At 39.3% G+C, this 22419-nt stretch overlaps 3 protein-coding genes across 4 annotated transcripts; 1 reads left to right on the forward strand and 2 right to left on the reverse strand.

Moving 5' to 3' along the window:
* The first annotated feature begins 216 nt into the window (after window positions 1-216).
* Window positions 217-720, forward strand: LOC112198978 (uncharacterized mitochondrial protein AtMg00810-like). The gene has a single exon (XM_024340053.1). The coding sequence runs from the start codon at window positions 217-219 to the stop codon at window positions 718-720; it is 504 nt and encodes a 167-aa protein (XP_024195821.1).
* Window positions 721-9066: 8346 nt separating this feature from the next.
* On the reverse strand, window positions 9067-12964 carry LOC112200626 (receptor kinase-like protein Xa21). Of its 2 annotated transcripts, XM_024341648.2 has the most exons (5): window positions 12116-12964; window positions 11947-12018; window positions 10091-11685; window positions 9670-9886; window positions 9067-9555 (listed from the first exon to the last, which is right to left on the reverse strand). In XM_024341648.2, the coding sequence occupies exons 1-5, from the start codon at window positions 12699-12701 to the stop codon at window positions 9122-9124; spliced, it is 2904 nt and encodes a 967-aa protein (XP_024197416.2). In that variant the 5' UTR covers window positions 12702-12964; the 3' UTR covers window positions 9067-9121. The 2 variants fall into 2 exon arrangements, with proteins under 2 accessions (XP_024197416.2, XP_024197415.2); XM_024341647.2 differs by having other exon boundaries at window positions 9670-11685.
* Window positions 12965-14471: 1507 nt separating this feature from the next.
* Window positions 14472-16402, reverse strand: LOC112201012 (protein YIP4a). The gene is made up of 3 exons (XM_024342020.2): window positions 15774-16402; window positions 15606-15680; window positions 14472-15046 (listed from the first exon to the last, which is right to left on the reverse strand). Exons 1-3 carry the CDS (start codon window positions 16293-16295, stop codon window positions 14786-14788), a joined length of 858 nt encoding a protein of 285 aa, XP_024197788.1. The 5' UTR covers window positions 16296-16402; the 3' UTR covers window positions 14472-14785.
* Window positions 16403-22419: the final 6017 nt, after the last annotated feature.

Here is a 22419-nt window from a genome sequence, read left to right on the forward strand (position 1 = left end):
CTCATGAAGGCTTTGTATGGACTGAAATAGGCTCCTCGAGCCTGGTATGAGAGGCTTTCCACTCATCTCATGGGCAAAGGTTACTCTAGGGGATCAGTTGATAAAACATTATTTGTAAAACAACTAAAAAATGACATTATCATTGCACAAGTGTATATTGATGACATTGTTTTTGGTTCTACATCTACGTATCTTGTCAAAGAATTTCAATCAGTCATGGAAAGTGAATTTGAAATGAGTATGTGTGGTGAGCTAACTTTCTTCCTTGGATTGCAAGTAAAACAGCTTAACACAGGCCTGTTTCTCTCTCAAACAAAATATGCTGAGAATTTGATCAAGAAATTTGGTCTTGAGTCCAAGAAAGTGGTGAACAATTCCATGAGCACCACTACAAAGCTTGGTGAAGACAAGGATGGCAAGTCTGTTGATCCTACCCTCTATAGGAGCATGATTGGCAGCTTATTGTATCTTACTGCTAGTCGACCTGATATCTCCTATAGTGTTGGAGTTTGTGCACGATTTCAAGCCAATCCAAAGGAATCCCACCTGGAAGCTGTTAGAAGAATTCTTCGATACATCTTAGGTACAATTTCTTGTGGCATTTTCTATACTTTGATACTAATGTGGAGATTGCAAGCTACTCAGATGCTGACTGGGGAGGTAACCTTAAGGATAGAAAGACCACCTCAGGAGGGTGTTTCTTTGTTGGAAACAACTTAGTCGCGTGGCATAGCAAAAAACGAAATTGCATCTCTCTCTCCACTGCTGAAGCTGAATATGTGGCAGCTGGCAGTTGCTATACACAAACGCCATGAAGTGCTATGGCAGCTGGCAGTTGTTGTATCCATCTTTTGTGACAACACTAGTGCCATAAATATCACCAAGAATCCTGTTCAACACTCTAGGACCAAGCATATTGATCTCAGATATCACTTCATTAGGGATTTGGTTAAGCAAAAATTCTTGAATTGAGCTTTGTCCCCACTGACAGTCAATTAGCTGATCTTTTTACTAAGCTTCTAGACACAGCTAGGTTTGAATTGTTGAGGAATGCCATTGGAATATGCTCTAAGTATTAGGGTAGCATTGTGTTTGTCTATATTTCAGTGAGAAAATTGTGAACTTAGTGTACTTTGGCCACAGTAATTCAAGGCTGCACATATTTTCAGTTTCATGTTTCTTCATACCATGTCTTATTCTGGACAATGATTGTGTACTCTCTCTTAGTCTCTAAATCAGTTAGCCTCATTTTGCACTTTCACTCATAATTGTACGTGGAGGCATGTTACTTGTCTAGTGAGCTGAGAATGTAGGTGAAGTGAGCGAATTGACTCATAGAATCAGACCTTTCCCTCAAGTGACAGGAGATTAACGTCCCTCTTCTCAAAGTAATCAGGTCCTAGTTGTGGTGAACTTTCCAGGGCTTGCAAGAAATAAGAATGGATAATCACTTTAACTCCTCTCAAAGTAATCAGGTCCTGGTTGTGGTGAACTTTCTAGAGTTTGTAAGAAACAAGATGGTTAGGTGCCATAAGGACACACCATGTGAAAAATAAGAGCAGCAACTCGAGACACATTTTGTCGAGCATCCTTGTTATGTTTAGTACCCTAAGATCGTCTAATCTAGGAGTTGCTGAGCTGTATCTAGCTACATGAGTTCAAGCTGTTACCAATGACCAAATGCAAAACCAATATGAGTATGTTTCTTTATTTGTGTGGGAACAATGTTTCTTGTCACTCTTAGGAGATATAAGGAGACCATAACAAGTTTTCAGTTCACTTACTTCGCTTCTCCTATCTCTCTATAAACATGTTCCTTAGCTCCATGTATGGTTTATGCTCACATCTATCACAGGCTTAATGATTACGTTCTAATATTGAGTATCAATCCTCTTTGTTGATAGAATACATCATGGTTACATCTCTTCACTGATGTATGTGTATTCCTTTCCTTGTTCTGTGCTTCTCTGTACTTAGACTATCTATATTTTCTCATTGACATTGTGACATAATAATATGCTCCTAACTAATCGCTTTTGGCATAGTTTGTATTGTGCTATTATGATTTATTCTGACACGGCTATATTTTAGGGGGAGATTTCAATTTGCATGCGTGTTCCTTGGAACATTAACTTGTCATAACTCCTCTCCTTCTTAGAGAAGCTATGTTGAAACAGCGTGTCTCTTGGTTTTTCTAATCTTCTCTGTGTTCTATTTAAAGACGATCTTGCCTCCATTAGATTTCACTAGGGTTTCTTTAAGTGTGCAGATTTTCTCTCTAAAACTTCTCCACCATGGTCCGCACCAAGATCACCACCCGCATTGGTGTCAACCAGCGTTGTTCTCCTCTTTCTTTGGAAGAGGAAGGCTCCTAGGCCACTGCCTGCGCTGGCATCCTGCACCCTAGGGACCCCCGTCCCTCCCGTGAGGGTAGCCGGAGTCCTCCTCCTCTTCCTCGTCGATCTTCTAGGTTGCATGTCGATGCGTCTTCCTCCTCCCAACCTGCTGGCGTTCCTTGGCCTCCAGCCACCCTAGAAGGTCTTGCAACATCCATCGAAGACATGCGCTCTTCTCTCCATGGCGGTATTATGGTGGCTGATTGGCGAGTCACCTGTCTCGTCAACTATGTCACTGACATGACCTTCTCGCTAGTACGCCGCCACACCACACTGAACAACCTTGCTATCGAGGTCCAGAACATGCAAACCACCCCCCCCCCCCCCCCCCCCAATGGTTCCCTCAGGAGGGAGGTTGTGACAAGCAAGGTGGCTCCGGCACCTAGAGAGCCCCTGCTTCAGGTGATCTTGGACTCTCTTCGATGATATTTTTAATCTTTCAGTTTATTTTTCTTCTTGCATTTTATCTTTCTTTGGACAATAACTTTATTTTGTTTTTGGTTTGTAAGTGCATAAGCACAGACTATTTGGATACTTATTTTGATGGATGCTATTTGTTTTGGTTTTATTTCTTACTTGGATCTGGAAAAGGACGGAAACTGATTCCTTGATCCAAGTAGCCCCTTTTGGTTTAACTCTGGATTGTTAGTCCAGTTTTAGTGAGATTGTGTTTTTCTATTGAAGTATGATCTACAGGTTAAGGAAGAAAATTTTGTGTGTTGAATGGGAATGCCCAAAGGGGGAGATTGTTAGTATATTGGGTGATTTCCATTCAACACACACTTTCCCAAGGCTACTAGGATAGCTGAGGTTCAAAAGGTTTAGGAGAGTATCTCTCTCCTTCTTTTCTTGTAGTCCTCGAAGATTGAAATATCGAATCAAAATGTAGCTATCAACACTCACTGATCTTAAGGTAAAGGTAATTTGCATTCCATATTAACCTGCATGTGTTTGATTGGATACGATTTGATGTATAGTTTGTTAAAATGATTTCGAAATCGGATTTGCATTAAAATGTTTTAAACTCCATATCAGATAAAAGATCATGTTTTTTTTTTTTAGTTGAAAAGGTCATCCATTATGCAATTCAGCAAGTAATACAATGATGACTTGCCAGTAAAGGCAGTCAGAAAAAGCCATCACACAGAGTACACATCAAAAGTACATTCACAACAAGCACACCCCTAGCACACAGGATTAAGCACAAAAACAAGATAACAGACTACCCCAAGAAAAAATAAAGTACCCAAGAGACAATCTCTCTCTCGTCGATCTTTCTCACTCAAGCAAAAATAATAACATTGGAAGAGGTAGTCACATCCTCAACCATCGAAACACCTACAGTCTCCCCATGTGGATTAGAAAGGACGCACAAATCATCCTCACCCACCATATCATGCTTATCCGCTGAGCCCTCAGACGAACCCAGTCCATCCATAGATCCCCGAGGTGTTTCTAGAGAGTCGGTATCACCTTGGACTTCTTTCACTAGCAATTTCAGAAATCTCTTCCGACCCTTCACTTTGGATCGGGGCTTTGCCACTTCCACCTCCTTCTCCGCACCTCTATGCTTATTCTTCGAGCCTTTGGGGCGACCCAGTTTGGTCTTCTTTGGGGAGATCAACAGCCGGCCTTGTTCTTGAGGAAGCGACAGAGCAATATCCTCATTAACTAATAACTCTGGTGCTGGAATGGAAGGGAGTCACTTTCCGGGGTTTAGCAGGATAAGCTTTGTTTGTCGTTTATGACCAATGAGCTCCCCCCTGCATTAGCTACCAAATAGGGGATTGACAGAGGGTCATTCTTCATCAGCCCTCAAGCCTGAAAACCAACAGTAAGATGAGAGAAGAATGCAGTCTGGTTCCTATGCTTAAGAGCCTTTGCTGCTACATCTTAGGTCAGAAATCCTAGATCACCCAAAATCCTAGGCTGGCTAGGGGATGTAACCACTCCAGAAACCCTAGTAGTTGGAGAAGGACGGGACACATCAGTCGCCGTTGTAATCGACAGATCAGCCATCGCACTGACAAAGAAACTACTAGGTCAAAATGTGGGAATTGAATCAGGATTAACAAAGTTTCATTTTTTCATGTAGTGATGATTTACACAGCCTTTTTTTTCTTAATTGAGAAGGTGATAAAAGATCATGATTGATTGAGTAGCAAAGATTTGTTTAACAAACTTTCCTTATCTCATTCTGTGAGTAGTGGGTTTTGATTAAGGGAGAGTCTTGTTCCCCTATAAAAGGTTTTGAAACTGGCATTCACATGTAGAGTTTTTGGATCTAAGCATTGTTCATTTGAGTGTTGCGTAGTCTTCACAAATTGTTTTATGCAAAAACACTCTTTGATTATTATTCACTTTCCTTGTTTACTGCATTCATCTCATACATCAATCTTAAGATCAGTGGGTCATTGATACAAGGAAAGAAGTGGAAGATCGATCCATCTAGCTATTGAGATATTTGTGTTAAGAAGAGATATATCAGTTGTAAAACAAGCTAGCTGTGTTGCTAGTGAATGTGATTGTGATAAACATCACTACTTGTGTACTGTACCCTTGTTGATTCATAGTGAATTAGTTTCTCGTGTTGGCTACGTTAAAAGCCATGCAGTGAAGTTTCCTCAGTGATGAGGTTTACACTGCGTTAGCATTTGCTGTGTTCTCTTTAAGTGAGTTACTTTCTTGCAAAACAGTTTCTGTCATATCAGCATAGTGTTCTATCCGATATTTTCACAATCGTATAGGGTCGACAAAAAAATACCTTGACCATATAAAGCTTAACGTTAAAGAAGGAGAATCACGTTCATGAAAAACTTGACTTTGCATACAAGAGTCATAACCATAGAAGCTTTGGTGTTGAAGAAGAAAAACATTATCAATTTCCTAACTTATAGAATACATCTTTTAAATTAGAATAATTTTAGGAATGATTTACATTAAATATGATATTCAATGTCATATCAATTCCATAATTTTATGCCAGATCAATGAGAATAATTTGAGAAAGATGTACATCAAATATGATATTAAGTTACTAATCAAATTGCTAATTTTAATCTTATTAATTCTTGCCTTTTATGTGCAAAGACATACAATAAGAGCATTTTAGTCATGTAAAAAATAGAAAAATTAATGAGGGTCGAGTCAGCAAGATGAAAGAGGAAATAAATCTGCGGTGACATCTGAATCATTTGACCGCAGTCAACAAAAAAAATTGATGCGGACTACAATCAATATAGAGTCTAGCTTTTGGACTTTAATCAAATTAACTTTAATTTTTTTTAAATATATTAAACTTTAAATTTTATGCGCCAAAAGTTTGTCAAGTATTATTTCTCTAAAAAAAAAAAAAAAAAAAGAGTTTGTTAGGTATAGCAATTCAAGATGTGATTCTTCAAGTAATTTGAACTGATTTTTGGATTTAAACCAAATCGAATCTTAGGGTTTTTTAACCAAATCTGATTTTTGGATTTCAGCGGACCTTGATAACTTTGGTCCTACAAATGGACCGCTTAATTTTGCTCTTATGTATGGACCACCCTAGTAAGTTGGATCTATCATCGATCAGGAGGACGGTACAAAATTAATGGAAGCTTTGGGAAGAGCGTGAATAATTGAATATAAGCCAGCCGCTCTAATAAAACTCAGATTTTTTTTTTTTGATCTGGCTAATAAAACTCAGATTAATAACAAGAAAAACTACCTGAGGAAGCAAGTAAATCGGTTTTCTCCTTTTATTTACTGAGACAAATATAAGAGATGACGAGTAGCACAACTATAAACTATTGCTACTGCTATTGGGGTAAGTGTCTGATCTGTTTGCCTCTGCTGGCTCTGAGAGAGATATTGAAAGATAAAGGATCTTTTAAATTCTGAAAGAGTGTGGCAGCTGAGGCTCTCTGTCCCAAGCATTTGCTTCCAGGACAGGTTATATCATCGCAAAGAGAATCCTTTTGGGTTTCGTTCATCTGACTCCATTTTCGTCACCTTCTTCTTCATGAACAAAACCCGAAAAGAAAACCGAGAAAAAGAAAAAGAAAACCGAGAACCCTAGTAGCTTAGCATAGCAGAGGTGCAGCTGGTGTCTGGTAGCTAGCCTGCAGAGCACACCTTGCAAGTAAAGCTCACCCAGTACGTAAAGCAACCTCTCTCTCTCTCTCTCTGTTTTTTGTTAGCAGAAGTTTCCCTGCTTCTGTAATGGCAGCCCGGCCAGACCGTACAACTGAGCGAGTTCATTAACACGTCTCTTGTCTCGTTTCTCGTCTCTCTTCTCATAATCAAATTGATAGTTACAAAATAAGAGTGTCAATTAGCATAGCAACGTACACAGTGACTGACTCAGTGCGTGTGAGAGCTGAGAGCAGAGAATCTCAGACGACTGTCCGTACAGTTTCAATTCTTAGGCAAAACCAAATACAAATACGACAGTTGCGATAAAACTGTACCATAACTGTTCACTGCCCACTGGCTACACACTGCAGTATGGTGGGTGCATCGTTTTCTATTTTTTCTTTTGATCAAGCAAATGAATCCGTTAAATGAGACAAAGCACCGAGTCCAGCATGCAATACTCGAGATTGGGCAGTGTCCCAACCCAGGGAACTACAAAGACCGACCCATAAAGTGCAACAACAAGAAGGATAAAACACTTGGGCTCGAACTTGGAAACCCAGGTAATAGAGACATCCAATAGTTTCTCAACACCGAATCGCCGGTCATACCGCCATCGGAGATTTTGAGGCAGTCTTCGCTTCCGGTTTCATTTGAGTGGTTACCTGATTTTCGATCCAACCCTTTGTCCTAGACTCCACCGAGGATAAGTTCTAAACAATATAGGATCCCTATTTCCTGTCCTGTTTTTGATGTGAAGTTAACGTATTAATAGATGCAACGTTAATTGACATTTTCAGATGATTGATACTTTGATAGCCCAATTAATCATCCTGTCACTGGAACTAATTTTAGGAACTTAAGGACCATAGTTTATACGTACCTTGGCATTGTAACTTCTTTACAATTTGTTCTCTGACTTGAAATATTCTTATGAACTTACCTCATCTTTCATAAACACTCTCAAGTTGCGGATTTAAATAAAACCAATGCTTTCACCTTTTTTTTTTTTTTTTTTTTTTAAGAGAAAAAATTGCATACTATTACGGAATTTAGATGTTTACAAACAAACTTAAGTAAATTTGATAGTCAATGAGGTCTATACGCTAATCTTGAAGGTAGGAAACAAGAACATACCTAACTAATACGTGCTCTGATTACATTTATATGGGTGACATATATATAACTGGCCTGATGAAGTGGAAAAATATCCCACTTTTTCCAACAAAATACCTTCCACACTAAAAAATACATTTGGAGGGTAAAAACTCCAGACCGTATTTGGACTTGCTTGCATGTTGTCCACTTGTCCCAAATCAGCGATAAAGAGTTCAGTAGCCTTACTAAGTTACTAGCATTTGGGCCTTTGGGGTAAGGTAATTCTTCATATGATGACGAAACCATAAGCACAAACGCATCCATAGAGGACCAAAATCGCATGGCGGAACAATACAAAAAATTCTCTATCCCCAATTGCCAACCCGGCATCCCCTTTTTTTTTTCTTTTAAAAAAAAAAAAAAAACTTTGTTGAAGGTGTTGATGCTCAAAGGACTGAGAATTCAACAACTACCACTGCAAATGACTAAAGATAATCTATAGAAGCTGTAGGTGATGATTGATGAATGTTATCATTTGAACATAAACTGACGATGAATTAGGATTGCTGTATCACTAATGCTATCATTTGGACTCATAATGAATTTGGTGTTGTATAATTTTGTATTTGTATTTTTGGTGCTATATTAGACTATCTGTAAGTTTGTAATATTTCTAACTTCCAGTTAGTGTTGTATTAAAACAAGGATGTGAAAAATCAAAATAACTTCAAAGTTATTATGCTTTGTATGAGAATTGATAATTGAGACATTGTCATTTGGTGTTGAAATGTTGTTTTGTTTTGAATTTTATAGTTTAGAGTTCGAGTTTGTATATATTTGAAGTTTAGGTTTGATGTTGCTCTATTGGTATTTGAAATGTTCTTAACCATCGTTCACGCACAAAAAATTCCCTTGAGATTCATCATCGTTTTCCTCTGTTCTAGCTCCCAAACTAGCCTTTTCTGTTGAGAAACATGAATGGTTCGGCTAAGACTAATTTACTGTAAATGATATGACGTGAACATAAATGAACTGATCTCTTACCAAAGCAGTTCCAAAAGATATGACGTGAGAACATTAAAATCATGTAAGAAGTTTCATACAGCAAATATAATACAGGCAGGAGGAGCTCAAATCTCAGGCACCAAGTCAGAAAAGGAAGCACGCGATAAAAATTCTATCTACCAGATAGCATGCTTAGTTTCATGTGTTAATCAATGGTGATGATTAGAAAACCAACAGATACAACCACCTACAACCACCTTCTATATCACATTATCCTTCAGCATGCAGATTAAAGCGCCAATTATATATAAGATATAACCAATAAGACATGGATCAGCTGAAAGGAAAAGATAACTTTTTATAATATTGTTATTTTGTGTCAGAATAATCTCTTGCGTGAATCAGCCTTCCATAATTCCATGTAGAGTGGGCAAAGAAAAAAAAAAACATTCTCAACAAAGTTTACAAGTATTACAACAATAGTTTACATAATTACGTATATGAGTGAATTAAAAGCCATGAAATATGCTATAGAATTCCTCAATGGAACGTCTGCTGAACAAGAGGACGTTTGGTAGCATACCTCCTGCAGTGTCTTTCAAAAACTTTTTTTTGATTTTATTGAGCGTGGAGAGAGCATCTTGTATATTCATCCTATTTTCTGGTGATTCTTCACAACAAGCCATGGCTAAATTCATAATGCATGACAAACAATACCTCTTGCTCACAAAATCTTCATCTTCTTCTTGAGTCCCAATTAAATTGGAATCCACAACTTCAACTATTGCATCCGAAAGCAATGAATTTGCAACCCATTGCTTTAGATTCATTTGTCCAACAAACATGTCATCTGTTGGCTTCCTTTTTGTGAATGTTTCCATCAGTATAATACCAAAACTATACACATCCCCTCTTCTGGAAACTATTCCTCCCATTCCATACTCTGCAATTAATAGATATCAGAAATCTTATAACTTTGCACATTCTTCATTATTCAGGAGAATAATCCCCATCAATATATACAAAAGTGAAAGATAAAGTAGCAACAGTACATTACCTGGAGCCATATACCCAATTGTAGCTAGGGTCGTGGTTTGAGACATAGAACCTCCTCCACCTAAGAGCTTCGCAATGCCAAAATCAGCAACATGTGCAACCATATCATCATCTAGTAGTATGTTGCTGGGCTTCAAATCACAATGGACAATCGTTGTTTCGTAACCATGATGGAGGTATTCCAATGCCAATGCAACATCTATCAAAATATTCAACCTCTGCAGGATACTCAGCGAAAAGTTATCAGAGTACAACCACTTCTCAAGGCTCCCATTAGGCATGTAGCCAAGTACCAAAGCTCTAAAATCAATATCAATGCAACAACTGATGATTTTGATAAGATTTCGATGACGTATAGTACTTAGCATTTTACATTCCATGTCAAAACTTGTCAAAGCCTCTTCCAACTGTACATTGAATACCTTAATGGCCACTAAAATCCCATCTGACAGTGTCCCTCTATAAACCGAGCCAAGACCCCCAGTGCCAAGTAAGTTAGTTTCAGCAAATCCATATGTCGCCCTTCGGAGTTCTTTGTATGAAACTCTTCTCCAAAGAGGTTGTGGTGGTAACAATGTAGTCACTTTTGCAGCTTTTGCATTCCTTTTTCTATGCAGTATCAATCTCCATATGAAGGCCACTATGAGTATTGCTAAGGGGATCCCTGGAATAATACACTTCAAAATAGTAATGCATCTATTTTGACACAGTGGAGTACTTCTCGTTGAACTTGGACACAGTGGAACCTGCAGGTGGGGTGAACCACAGAGTTCACCATTCGAGAAGATTGATTCATAAGACAAGTGTTCGAAAGCTCCACCTTCTGGAATTTCTCCATGGAGTCTGTTGATGGACAAATTCAAATATCTGAGATATAAAAGTGATTGTAGAGACTTTGGAATCACCCCTGACAGATTGTTTTTGGATAAATCCAAGAATTCTAAGCTTGGACATCCAATAAAAGTATCAGGAATAGAGCCTTCTAAACTATTGTTTGCTAGGTTGAGAATGACAAGATCTGTGCGAAATCCAATGCTAATTGGTATCGAACCCGAAAAATGGTTGTTTGATAAATATATATCTGTCACAACTTTCAAATTACCAAGCTCTTCTGAGAGAAGTCCACTTAGAGAATTGGATGACAAGTCCAAGTGTAGGATATAAGTAAGCCTCCACAAGGTAGATGGTATTGTTGAAGTTAACAAATTGGACCCTAGTGATAGAATTCTTAGAGATGCATTTAGATCACCTAAGCAGGAAGGTATAGAACCAGAGAGTTGATTGCCTTGCAGAAGCAAGTCACCTAGGTTTTTCAGCTGACAAAGTTCATCTGGAACATATCCTTGCAATATGTTGTTACTCAAGTTAAAAACTTGAAGTTTTTGTAGTCTTCCTATGGTAGTTGGAATTGATCCACTCAATTCATTCAATCCGAAGTCTAAGAAGATCAAGCTGCTCAAGTTGCCAATATCATTCGGAATCTTACCCGACATGTTGCAATTCCTTAATATCATATATTCAAGTGATGTAGAGAGATTTCCAAGAGAAAATGGAAGCATGGCATTTAGTGGATTGTCAGACAGCCATAATTTTCTCAACTTTGTAAGAGTGGCTAAGCAAGAGAGTATATTTACTTCTGGAGTAAATTTGTCAATCGTCAAGTTGTTCGATTCCAAGACCAGCCGCTCAAGGTTTGGTGAGGCACAAAGCGAGCTAGGTATAGAGCCATAAAATGAGTTACCTCCCAGGTCTAGGCCAGTGAGCTTAGAAGCATTCGAGATGGATTTGGGAATTACTCCACTGAGTTTATTACTCGATGCATAAAACTCTTGTATGTTTGGAAATCCAAGGCCTATGTTTGTTGGGAAGCTACCTGAGAGATTATTACTACTAATAGATATCACTCTTATTGTGGACATGTTGAAGATTGTGGATGGGACGAGGCCATTAAGATTATTACCCATGAGTGACAAAATCTGTAGATTTGGAAGATCACCTACTCCATGTGGTATAGTACCTGCAACAATATATATCAGCAATTCAGCACCCCAATTTTAATTTTATAGCCTGGTGTCCTTAGTTTTCATTGGATTCTTAATTGATGGAATCTAACCCCGATGTTCTGCTTTGACATTCTATGGCGCATTCAAGCATCAATACACTTATTTATATTAGTTTCCACAGTTGTAGACCAATAGTTCCATATTTCAATATAGTTATAGAGTTCATGAGAGAAGCACTATAATTAAATGTTGAATAAAGTTTACACAGTGGTTACCTGTCAAATTGTTGTTACCAAGATAAATCTTTCTTATGCGAGTCAAGTTCCCAATATTCTTGTGTATGCTACCTGTTGATTAAGTCCATTAACACGTACTGTGCTTAAACATACATAATCAACCAATAATTAATCACCAATAATCCCAGATAGTTTAAGTGCTAATTACCCGATAGATTATTATTTTTGAGATCTATTACTTGTAGTGCAGATAAGTTGAAGATGGCAGCGGGCATGGAACCTGAAAATTGATTACCGTACAAATCCAAGGTTTGAAGTTTGGACAAGGACCCAAACCATGATGGAATTGTTCCCCCAAAGTTGTTGAGTCCAAAGCTAAGGAACTTCAACCTGTGTAGACGAGACAATTCTTGGGGCAAGGGACCTTGGAAGCTGTTATTTGTGAAGTCCAGATCAACAAGAAATGACAGGTTACCTAGCTCCGCAGGAATGGTGCCTGAAAGACCAAAGTAAGACAGGTCCAAGACCTCGACTCTACGGTGGCTTGCACCACAAGTAACCCCAGCCCAGTTGCAAATGTTGTTGGTGGACCAGTCGGTGAAGATCATGTTTTGACCTTCAATGGTGATGCTGGCTTTGAGAGAAAGAAGAGCAGACTCATCTGTGGAGACATCGCTGGTTTGTACTGCTACCACTATAGCAAAGCTAGCAATACAACAGTAGTATACCAGCAACAACCTTGTTTGCAAGAGGAAAAATCGACTTGTTACCATTGTTAATATGTGCCTTAACATATGTGGAGAACAAAGAAGATAGAAAAGTAAGAGAGATCACGAATGATGATCACGGTCTCAATATGAACACTACTGCAATATTTAGAGCCAACCAGCATAACATTTTGAGGAGGGTTGTGATGATAAAAACTAATATTTGATATATAATGAGCAAGTCCTGCAACGACTCAGAGTGTGAAGTCTCGTCTTCGTCTTGTCATTAACTCATGGTTTCTATGATTTTGAACTAGTTACCAGTTTTTTCTCAGAATTTTAAGTCACAAGTCTTCTTGACTATTAGTCAGCAAGTCTTCACCTTAACATTAACTCTTTCTCTACGGCGGAGTCCCTAATGAACTGTAGAATGCTTATGAATAGTGCTGTGACGTTCTTGCCCCTGCCATTTGCTCCAGTTCCTAACCCCTTTCGGGAAAAAAAAAAAAAAAAAAAGGAATGGGAAACCTTCGTCTTATTTCATAATCCAAATTTCATTTTGTTGGTGAAAAGGCTTTTTTGTCAGACGATCCTTACCATTTGGTCCAATATTATTTTATTAGACAAGGAAGAGTATTAGAACTGGAAAAATCATTACATAATTATGAGTTATTCCACGTTATTGCTACACTTCGCAATAACCGCTAACAAATGATACTCGAGTTGAATTTGAACGAACATACAAATTGTCAGTCTCTTCGTCCCAAGTCCCAACACCTTACTCTGTTTAAAAGGGTCGGGGCCAACACCAGACCAACCAAACTATGATCATGCTCAGTGTTTTCGTGAAAGCTATGACCAAGAGTGTATGGAATGTGTCATCAAGAGCAACTCCAACACATTCCATAAATTTTATTTTTTCTCTATTTTAGGGAAAAATGAACATCTTTTGCTCCAACAGATTCTCTATAACTATCCTAATTTTAGGGATAAAAAAGAAAGAGAAAACCAAATTCCCTAAATTTACAGCCATCTTTAAAATTTTAAAGAAAAATTATAAAGATTTTAGAGATTGCTGGAAAATAGAGAATCTGTTAGTTAGAGAAAAAAAAAAAGCTAAAACTTTGATTTTTGCTTCCTTATAATACATAAATTATAAGGAAATTATTAGAGTTGCTCTAAGTAATTTGTCTATCTCCAACTGTTTCATGCAGATATATTTATTTTTGTGCCCGAGTAACTGAGACTAGCATTATCCCTGTGCCGTTATAACAAAGATACAGTTATATGGTTTTACTCATGTCTAAGTAAAATAATTGAACCAGGCATCATTTTGGCCAAATTGACTATCATTTTTGGAATGAATAAGAGCTATACGAAATTAGAAAGGTCAAAGGGCTATTGACCAGGCTTGCCAATGAAGCTTCTATTGCTCCCAAAAAGTTCTTGGCCAAAATGGAACTATGGGAATCACACAAACTTATATTCAATCGAGGAACAAAAGAAACTAATTATTTTGACTTGACGAACCAGGCTTGAGATTTTACTTTTGGCAGTTTGCACCATTGAATTGGAAACCTATCCATCCATTGCTCCCTGTGCAACAGTGTTGGACATGCTGAAGATAAATGCAAAATGAACTATTCCTGAACCAAGCAGCTGCTGCTCGAGGTAGAAGGAAGACCAAACTCAAAGGTTTGAGTTTATAATCATAAAAGATAAAAAATTATTTCCAAGTACATTCCCAAACCTTAAGTGCTTAATAAACAATTACAGTTGGATGTTTCAGTGACATGCAAAAATTTTCCCTCCATGCCAGGGTTTAAAGTTCCTCGATACTAATAATGACAAAAATGGTACAAGCTCGAATGCCAGAATAAATTTATAACACGATCACTAAAATGACTATGATTGTTCTAAGCTCTAAGTTCTGACATATATCACATAGTTTACGTATCAAAATGTATCACACGGTACATAGAATATGAATGAACTGATCTCTTACCACAGCATTTCCAAAAGGTATGAACGCGATAACATCAAAATCATATAAGAAGTTTGATACAGCAAATATTATAGGCAGAAGGAGCTCAGATCCCAAGCAACAAGTCAGAAAATGAAGCACCCCACAAAATTTCTATCTACTAGCATGCATGTTTAGTTCCGATGTGTTAATCAATGGCGATGATAAGAAAACCAACAGATACATACAGCAAGAAAACTGGGTAAAGTGCGAGAGCTTTTCTCCTGGGGTTGACTGCTGAACTCATGAAAGGATATGCAGACCAAGAACTCCAAGCCAGTGTAATGCTTACTACAACAACCTTCAATATCACATTGTCCTTCACCATACAGATTAAAGCTCCAACATCCAGAGGGAATAAGCAATAACCAAGAAGACTTAGGCTCTGAAAGAAAATTATGTGTCCCCCCTGAAAAAGACAACTTTGCTGAGCTTCTTATTTTATGGGAGAACAATCTCATATTAAAATATCTAGCATATAATAACTGAATCAGCTCTAGATATTCATGTGTTGCCACACTTACCAATTTGTTTACCAAATCCTTTTCAAAAAATAATGAGATTGTGTTTTCTAAATTAGCATGTAACCTACTACATCATTTTGTTACATAAAGATCAGGACGAAAATTGTTCCTATTATAGTTCATGACCATGATGCACCATTACTAGAAACCCCACTCGAAAGAACACAACTAGCAATCTTGTGATCCACTTAATGTTACATATCCACTGCCTATACTCAATCAGCCCTAAGCCCGATCCTATAACATCATTAGGTGAGAGAAGAAAAATACAGAATCACACAAGCACTAGTGTAATAACCAATCAACTACCGCGGTTCACAATTCCACAAGCTGATAATGATCATGATTTACAGTTTCACAGCCTATATACGATGCGATCTCGACTTCGAAACCCGAAACAGAAACAAATCAATAGGAGTAAAAGAGCGAGAGAGGAGTTATTACCAGTAGGAGTACATTCAATGTCAAAATCACAGCACCAGCAGCAAGTACGGCAAATGCAACAGCGAAAACTTCAGACTGCAAAAGAATAAATTCCATTTCCCATCAGATTATCCTATATGCTAATCAAATCAGTTCGAAAAAATTAAGCAACCAAGAATGGATCATCACCTTCTTGACAGATGCAGACCAGGAGAGAGTGAGGCCCAAGAAAACAATGAAGAAGAAAGGACCCCATAGATCCCAATCCCTGAGAGCCTTTCCGGGGTCCTCACGGTAGGGGTTAGGGAAGACGACGAGCTTCAAATTGCTGACGATCCGAGACAAGTCCCTCTTGACGGTGTCCCAAACGGGCTCCGTTAGGGTGTTGGGCGGGGAGCCGAAGCCGGAAGCGGCGATGTTGTTGTTGTTGGCGGCGGAGGGGACGGGGGGAGGGGCGGGGACGGAGGACGGCGGCGGAGGCTTGGGCTTGGAGGAGGCGGGAGGGGCCGGTTGGGGGAGGTTGGATTGGATGAAGGGGGAGGAGGAGGAGACGGGGATGGAGGCGCGGGGGGGGCTGGGAGGCTTGGCGGGGAGGACCGTGGTGGGGCCGGATTGGACGCTGGCGTTGATTAGGTTTTCGATCTCGTCGATGTCGGACTGGGAGGAAGGGTGGAGGGGAACGGTGTCGCTTTCGCTGTAGGAGTGCGACATTTTGGTTGTCGTCGGGAAATTGGGATCTGAGGGGTGGAGACTGGAGAGGAAAGTGTTACGAAGGGGTTTAGATCTAAAGCTTAATTGCTGAAGCTGTGGGAATTTGGTTAAACGTCGTCGTGGAGAGGTTGACGGGAAAAATAATATGGATTTAACGTGCGACAATGCGAGGCCTTTCCTTTTCCTTTTGTTTAAAAAATAAAAAATAAAAATTTGATGCGCGTATATTTTTTTTTTGAGTTTTTCTATTGGAACCTCTAAATTTACTCACTTGACCTCTATGCTTTTTACACCTCTTATCAAATTTTCAAATACTAAATTTACTCACTAAACTTCCTCAAATAACCTCACTCATATAATTTACAAACAAATTATTATCTTTAAAATAAAAAATTTAGTCATTTCAATGATTTAATCACTCTATAAATCTTAACTAAATATACATTTCTTAATCAAGTTTTTTTTTTTTTTTGAGAAAATTTCTTAATCAAGCTTGAGTTTCAAAAATTAATGTCTAATCAATAAGAAAATGTCATGAACTATTATGTTTTTTTTTCTATTTTAGCTGTGCAACAAAAAAAAATGAAGAAATCATTTGTTTTTATTCTAAAAAAAAAATCATTCGTTTTTTAATGTTTATTTTTTTTCTGTATTTTTTGTGCCAAATGATTAATTATATATATATATATATATATTGGTTTTCCCTCACCAATATGTGTTCAACATATATATCATACATTTTTATGTCATATGATCTTAATCATATTTTTACTTCTTATTAAATATATATGAATGCTTTAATGAGTATGTAGTGAAATTGGAAAATGAAAATAGATAAGGAAAATAATAAGGAATACAATCTAATATTATTGAATTAGAAAGTCTACATAAAATAAATATAATATTTTTTGGTATAATTATTGTCCTTAATAGTAATTTTATAGTAGATTATATATTTCATTTAATAATTCATAATAGAGTGAGGTCAAATGAGCAAATTTAGAGGTCCCAATAGAAACTCTTTTTTTTTTTTTTTAAAAAGAAACTTTAAATAGCAAATGGATCATACTGTTTACTGTCTACCTCTTTCTGTATGCCCAGCGTTCTGTTTGGATCAACTGAGAAATGATGTTTTTCGTGGTTTTGCTTTTGTCTTGTAACTTTTTATCTTATCATCAATTAAAAAAAAAGATCATCCTAGGATCTGGTAAGGAGTGGGGCGGGTTCGTGTCTTGGAGCGACGAGTCTGAGTATCGTCGTCCGACGTTCTGACTTTGCTTTTCTGGTATGAGCACCTGTTGAGACAGTGTTTTAAGTGCACCATGATTAATCACGGGGGAGCTTGTTGTCGACGTGAACTAGAGGCTGAGGTGGTGCAGAAGACTGTGGGGTCTGGTGTGCCGGCAGGGCCAATTGTTCCAACCCTAATCTTTAGGGCAAACATGCCCATGACTCTGGCTTCATCACTGATCTCTGTCTTCCTTTTTCCAAATCTGCTTCAAAAGGAAAAGCAAGGAGTCACATTCAACCCCTTCATAAAGGTAATGCAAAGCCAGCTACGGTTTCAGGTGAGCAGCGGTAGAGAGAGAAGGAGACGACTGAGGATGGCCAAAGGGCAAGCATAGCCTGGCGTTGGTGCCTATGAGTCTCCAGCTTGAGAATTTGGGCTTGGAAATGACTTCTGATGGACTGGTTGAGGTGACTATTACTGGGGCTGAGAAGGTGGTGAAGAAGAGAGGCAATCACCAGGTTAGAGGAACAACCCAAAACTTGCTCAGGTCGGTCCGCAGGTAGTTCGTTCGGATTCCATCGTGACCAACTCATCAAAGGCAGATCTCAGGCCCCAAAATGAAGGAGGAGTGGAGACACAGCCTCCCTCCCAAGCAAACTAGGAATAGTAGCCTTACACTGCCCTAACTTTATTTTGTTTATGTTTTGGCTTGTGGAGAGGTACACCAAGAGCGTTTTAGGCCTTAAAACTGGTCAAGACATGTGCTTAGGTTTAGGGTCATGTATGAGTAGTTGCTTTAGAATTTATTTTCTTGCTAGTTTTTTGGATTTTAGTCTTGAATAATTGAACAGTGGATTAATTTGAAGGGTCTTCATATCCCTCTCAGTTGACCTAGTATGGTTGTTTAATTATTATCAATTAATGGAATTATATTTCGTTCCCCTAAAAAACTAAAACTTAAAATAACTGAAACAAACAGCTATAAAATCTCAATTTCACAGTAGATTGTTGAACACCCTAAACAATATGTGTCAAACCAGAGGTTGTAGCTAGTCCCATCACCAAGACATACCACAACCAGCTAAAGATCTAAAATATCTTGTTTCTTGTCAAAATGAAACATATCATGGGATGTAGGGCTGGGCTCGGGTCGGGCCGGGCCCGAAAATTAGTGAGACCGAGACCGAACCCGAAATTGTCGGTTCGGGCCGATTCGGGCTTTTTGTAAACTGAAAACCGATAGAAACCGAACCCATTCGGGCTGGTTCGGTTTTCGGGCTTTTCGGGCCCAAAATGCCAGTTCGGCCTGTTTTGGTAACTGGAAGACTGGAATGCATATCAACTTAAAATTTAATAACCCATCACTAAAACATAGCTTCACCAAGCTCAATTATACCTTGTTATTGTTCAATACTAATTAACAAGGGGCCGTGACCACTTACCCAATTCCAGCATAAATATTGCCCACTTACTCCACTAAGAGTTTTTTTAACCCATTTACCCAAATCTTACATCTTTTGACAATTGTGCCCCTATTATTAAATTAAAACCCATCCATCTCCTATCAGTCTCTCTCTCTCTCTCTCTCTCTCTCTCTCTCTCTCTCTCTCTCTCTCTCTCTCTCTCTCTCTCTCTCTCTCTCTCTCTCTCCTCCCCATGATCTCCACCTCCGGTCTGTCTCTCTCTCTCTGATCGCCGCGCCGGAGATGCAGTCCAAACCTGAAGACGACGATGAAGCTCCAGACGGCGATCCAACGTTCTCGTCGTCGTTCGAATGATCAGCGATCCAGCCACTCCAACGTCCTCGTCGCCGTTCGATTGATCGGCGATCCCGACCATCGCCACTCCTTGCCTCGGCTTTCTTCATCTTCCCGACCACTTTGCCTTCCAAATCTTCAGCTTCTTCGTACCAAACTCCAATGTTGGTGGCTGAAATCAACGGCAGCTTCGGAAGATTCTCAAAGGTCTTTGCTTTTTCACTGTTGCTGGTGACATCAGGGAGTGAAGGAAAATGGGGTTTCGAAAGATTGGGCCTTTCATTGGGTTTGAAGTTCTGGGTGGTGTTTCGATTTTGGGGTTTGGAATTCTGGGTGTTTCGGTTCTGGGGTTTTGAGGGTTTAGGCCTCTATCGTTCCGGCAATCGTTGTTCCAGTCTCTCGCCCCGACACTGACGATATCAACCCCATGCTTCTCTCGTACACAATTGAGTTCAAATACAACCAAGCACAATCACCTATCTCTCTCTTACACCAGCACCGGCGAGAAATCACGATCAGCTTTAGACGTGGGTGCCCAGAGCATTTTTTTTTTTTTTTTTTGGTATCCTGAGATTGCAATGTAACTGTGGGGTTTGTTTGATGGTCTACTGGGGGGCAGTAGACACATTATTGGCCCCCAGTAGACTTTGATACGAGGGACATGGATCACTATAATGTGGTGTTTTGATAAGTTACCTGTTGTTTTCTGTGTATTAAGGTCAAATTATCAGTGAATCCTACAAAATGGTGCATTTTTGGTGGTCTATTGGGAGGCAGTAGAGACATTGGACTTTGTATTGGGGGGCAATAATATGATTACTGGGGGCAGTAATATGATTATAAATTGATCAATTGTTCCTGTAGTGTATTCATTTTGGTTTTGGGAGTTCATACAATTCACTGGACGTCAATAATATGATTTTTGGGAGGCAGTAATATGATTACTGGGGGCAGTAATATGATTACTGGGGGGCAATAATAGCCGGATTCTGGAATCCGGTCACCGGTCGTCGGAATCCGGTCACCGTTCGTCCGAGTCCGGTCACCGGTCGCCGGAATCCGGTCACCGTTCGCCGGAGTCCGGTCGCCGGAGTCTGGTCGCCGGAGACCGCACCGGCCACTGGTCACCGTAGCACAGCAAGGTGGAAGGTGACTTCTCTCTCTAAGTGAGAAAGAAGGAGAGGGCAAAAAAGTCTCAAAAAAAAAGAAAAAAGAATTAATTGGGTAAAGGGGAAATAATCCCTTAGAGTGTTTTGGGTAAATGGGGTTAAAAAACAGTTGGTGGAGCAAGTGGGCAATTTTTAGCCTAAAATCGGGTAAATGATCATTTTCCCAATTAACAATCGTATGCCCAGATTCCCACTCCTAGCTTTTATATCACAAACAACTTGTATTCAATAATTGGCACAACCACTTAATATGCAACGTAAAAGGAGTTTTGACAATTTCTTTCTTTAATTCCCAACTATCAAACCATAACCACAGCTCTGCAACTAAATCTAAACAACACAAACCAAACTTACGGTATCATAACTTCAAAGTTCAAACCTTTCAAAGAAATCCCAGCTTGCCTTACCGAATTTTTTGACCAATTTTGTTTCTATACACAGCTGGGCTCTTGTGAGTCTTGTCTGAAGTAAGAAAACAGTGTTCTCCACCGCTTCACCACTCCTTCCTTTCAACACCGACAATTCTGTATTTTTTTTAAAATACCCACCATGCATGAGTTCTTAATCCCATATACAAAAATCAATTCGGAAATGGCCAAAGAGAAGTAAAACCACCGTTGAAAACAATGGCAGCAGCACTGAACCCAGGAAGATCTGAACCCAAGAATTAATCATTATCACTAGTTTGAACAAAACAAAAAAACCCAGAAAGATCATCCTCCCCAGAAATTCGCTGCGAGGAGCGAAGTGTAGACTGCAGACCATCAAGGCTCAAGGAGAATCGACGGCGACGATGAACTTCTAAAGCTTCATTGGAGGAGGATTTCAATTTTCCGAGATCGAGACTGGAGCAGGAGAGAGAGAGAGATAGACAACTCAGAGAAGGGTGAGGGAGGGACTGAGAGAGTGAGAGGGAGATTTCAGATTTTCAGCTGGTAATCACTAATCACTAATCTGGGTTTATCAATTTCTGAAATTTGGGGCTTAGACTGAGATGCCGAGATGGTATCGATACTATCGACAAGCAAAGAGAGGAGGCTGAGGTCGAGTTAGTCGGAGTGTAGCCTTTACTCCTTTAGGGTTGTTTATTTTATTTTATTTTAATATTTAACTTATTATTATAACACCCAATCATGGACTGACATGTGGCAACTGCTACAGTATTCGGGTCGGTTCAGGCTTTCGGGCCCTGAAAAAATGAAACCCGAGACCGAACCGATTACATGAATTCGGGTCGGGCTTTAGACCGAACCGAAAATTTCTATTCTAAAACCGAACCGAATCGGGCTTTTTTCCTCGGTTCGGGTCGGGTCCTCGGTCTTTCGGGTCCGGACGCCCACCCCTAATGGGATGCAGACTTGTTCTTGGCAGCATCAAGGGTTGCATACTTCTTCAGTCGTTTCCTGTGCAGCATTAGGGGATGTAGAAAACTTCTTCTGTGCAACATCAGTGTAGCAGAATAGCGAATGACAGAAGATCAGCCCATATGGATGCATTGGTATTCTTCAACATGGGTGGTTTCAAAACTATCACATGAGACTCTCCTTTAAAAAATGTTCCTGTCTCGTTTTCTTTCTTAAGTACTTGCTTCTTATCCCAAAAATCTTTCTACACCTAAGTGGCCACTGTTCTTGTAGTATAATCCACCATGCACTAAGCACATGGACAACTAGACAATCCACAAAGCATAATTTCAGCAATAATGCAACAACACCTCAGGAGATTGAGATTTGACTTGGGATTGGCCTTGGCTTTGAGCTTGACTCTGAAAACGGCAGCCAAGACTGAGAGATTAAGATTTGGCTTGGGATCAGCCTTAGCTCTGAGAACGGCCACCGCGACCTAGAAAGCTGCCGTGATCGAGAGAACAACTCCGATGACTATCCTCCAAACAGTCGCAACCAGCCACCAATTGAGCCTTCTCGATAAACGATTGTGCCCTAAAAACCCTCTTGGATCTTTGTCTC

The sequence above is a fragment of the Rosa chinensis genome, chromosome 4 (genome assembly GCF_002994745.2).
Source record: "Rosa chinensis cultivar Old Blush chromosome 4, RchiOBHm-V2, whole genome shotgun sequence".
Taxonomy (NCBI): domain Eukaryota; kingdom Viridiplantae; phylum Streptophyta; class Magnoliopsida; order Rosales; family Rosaceae; genus Rosa; species Rosa chinensis.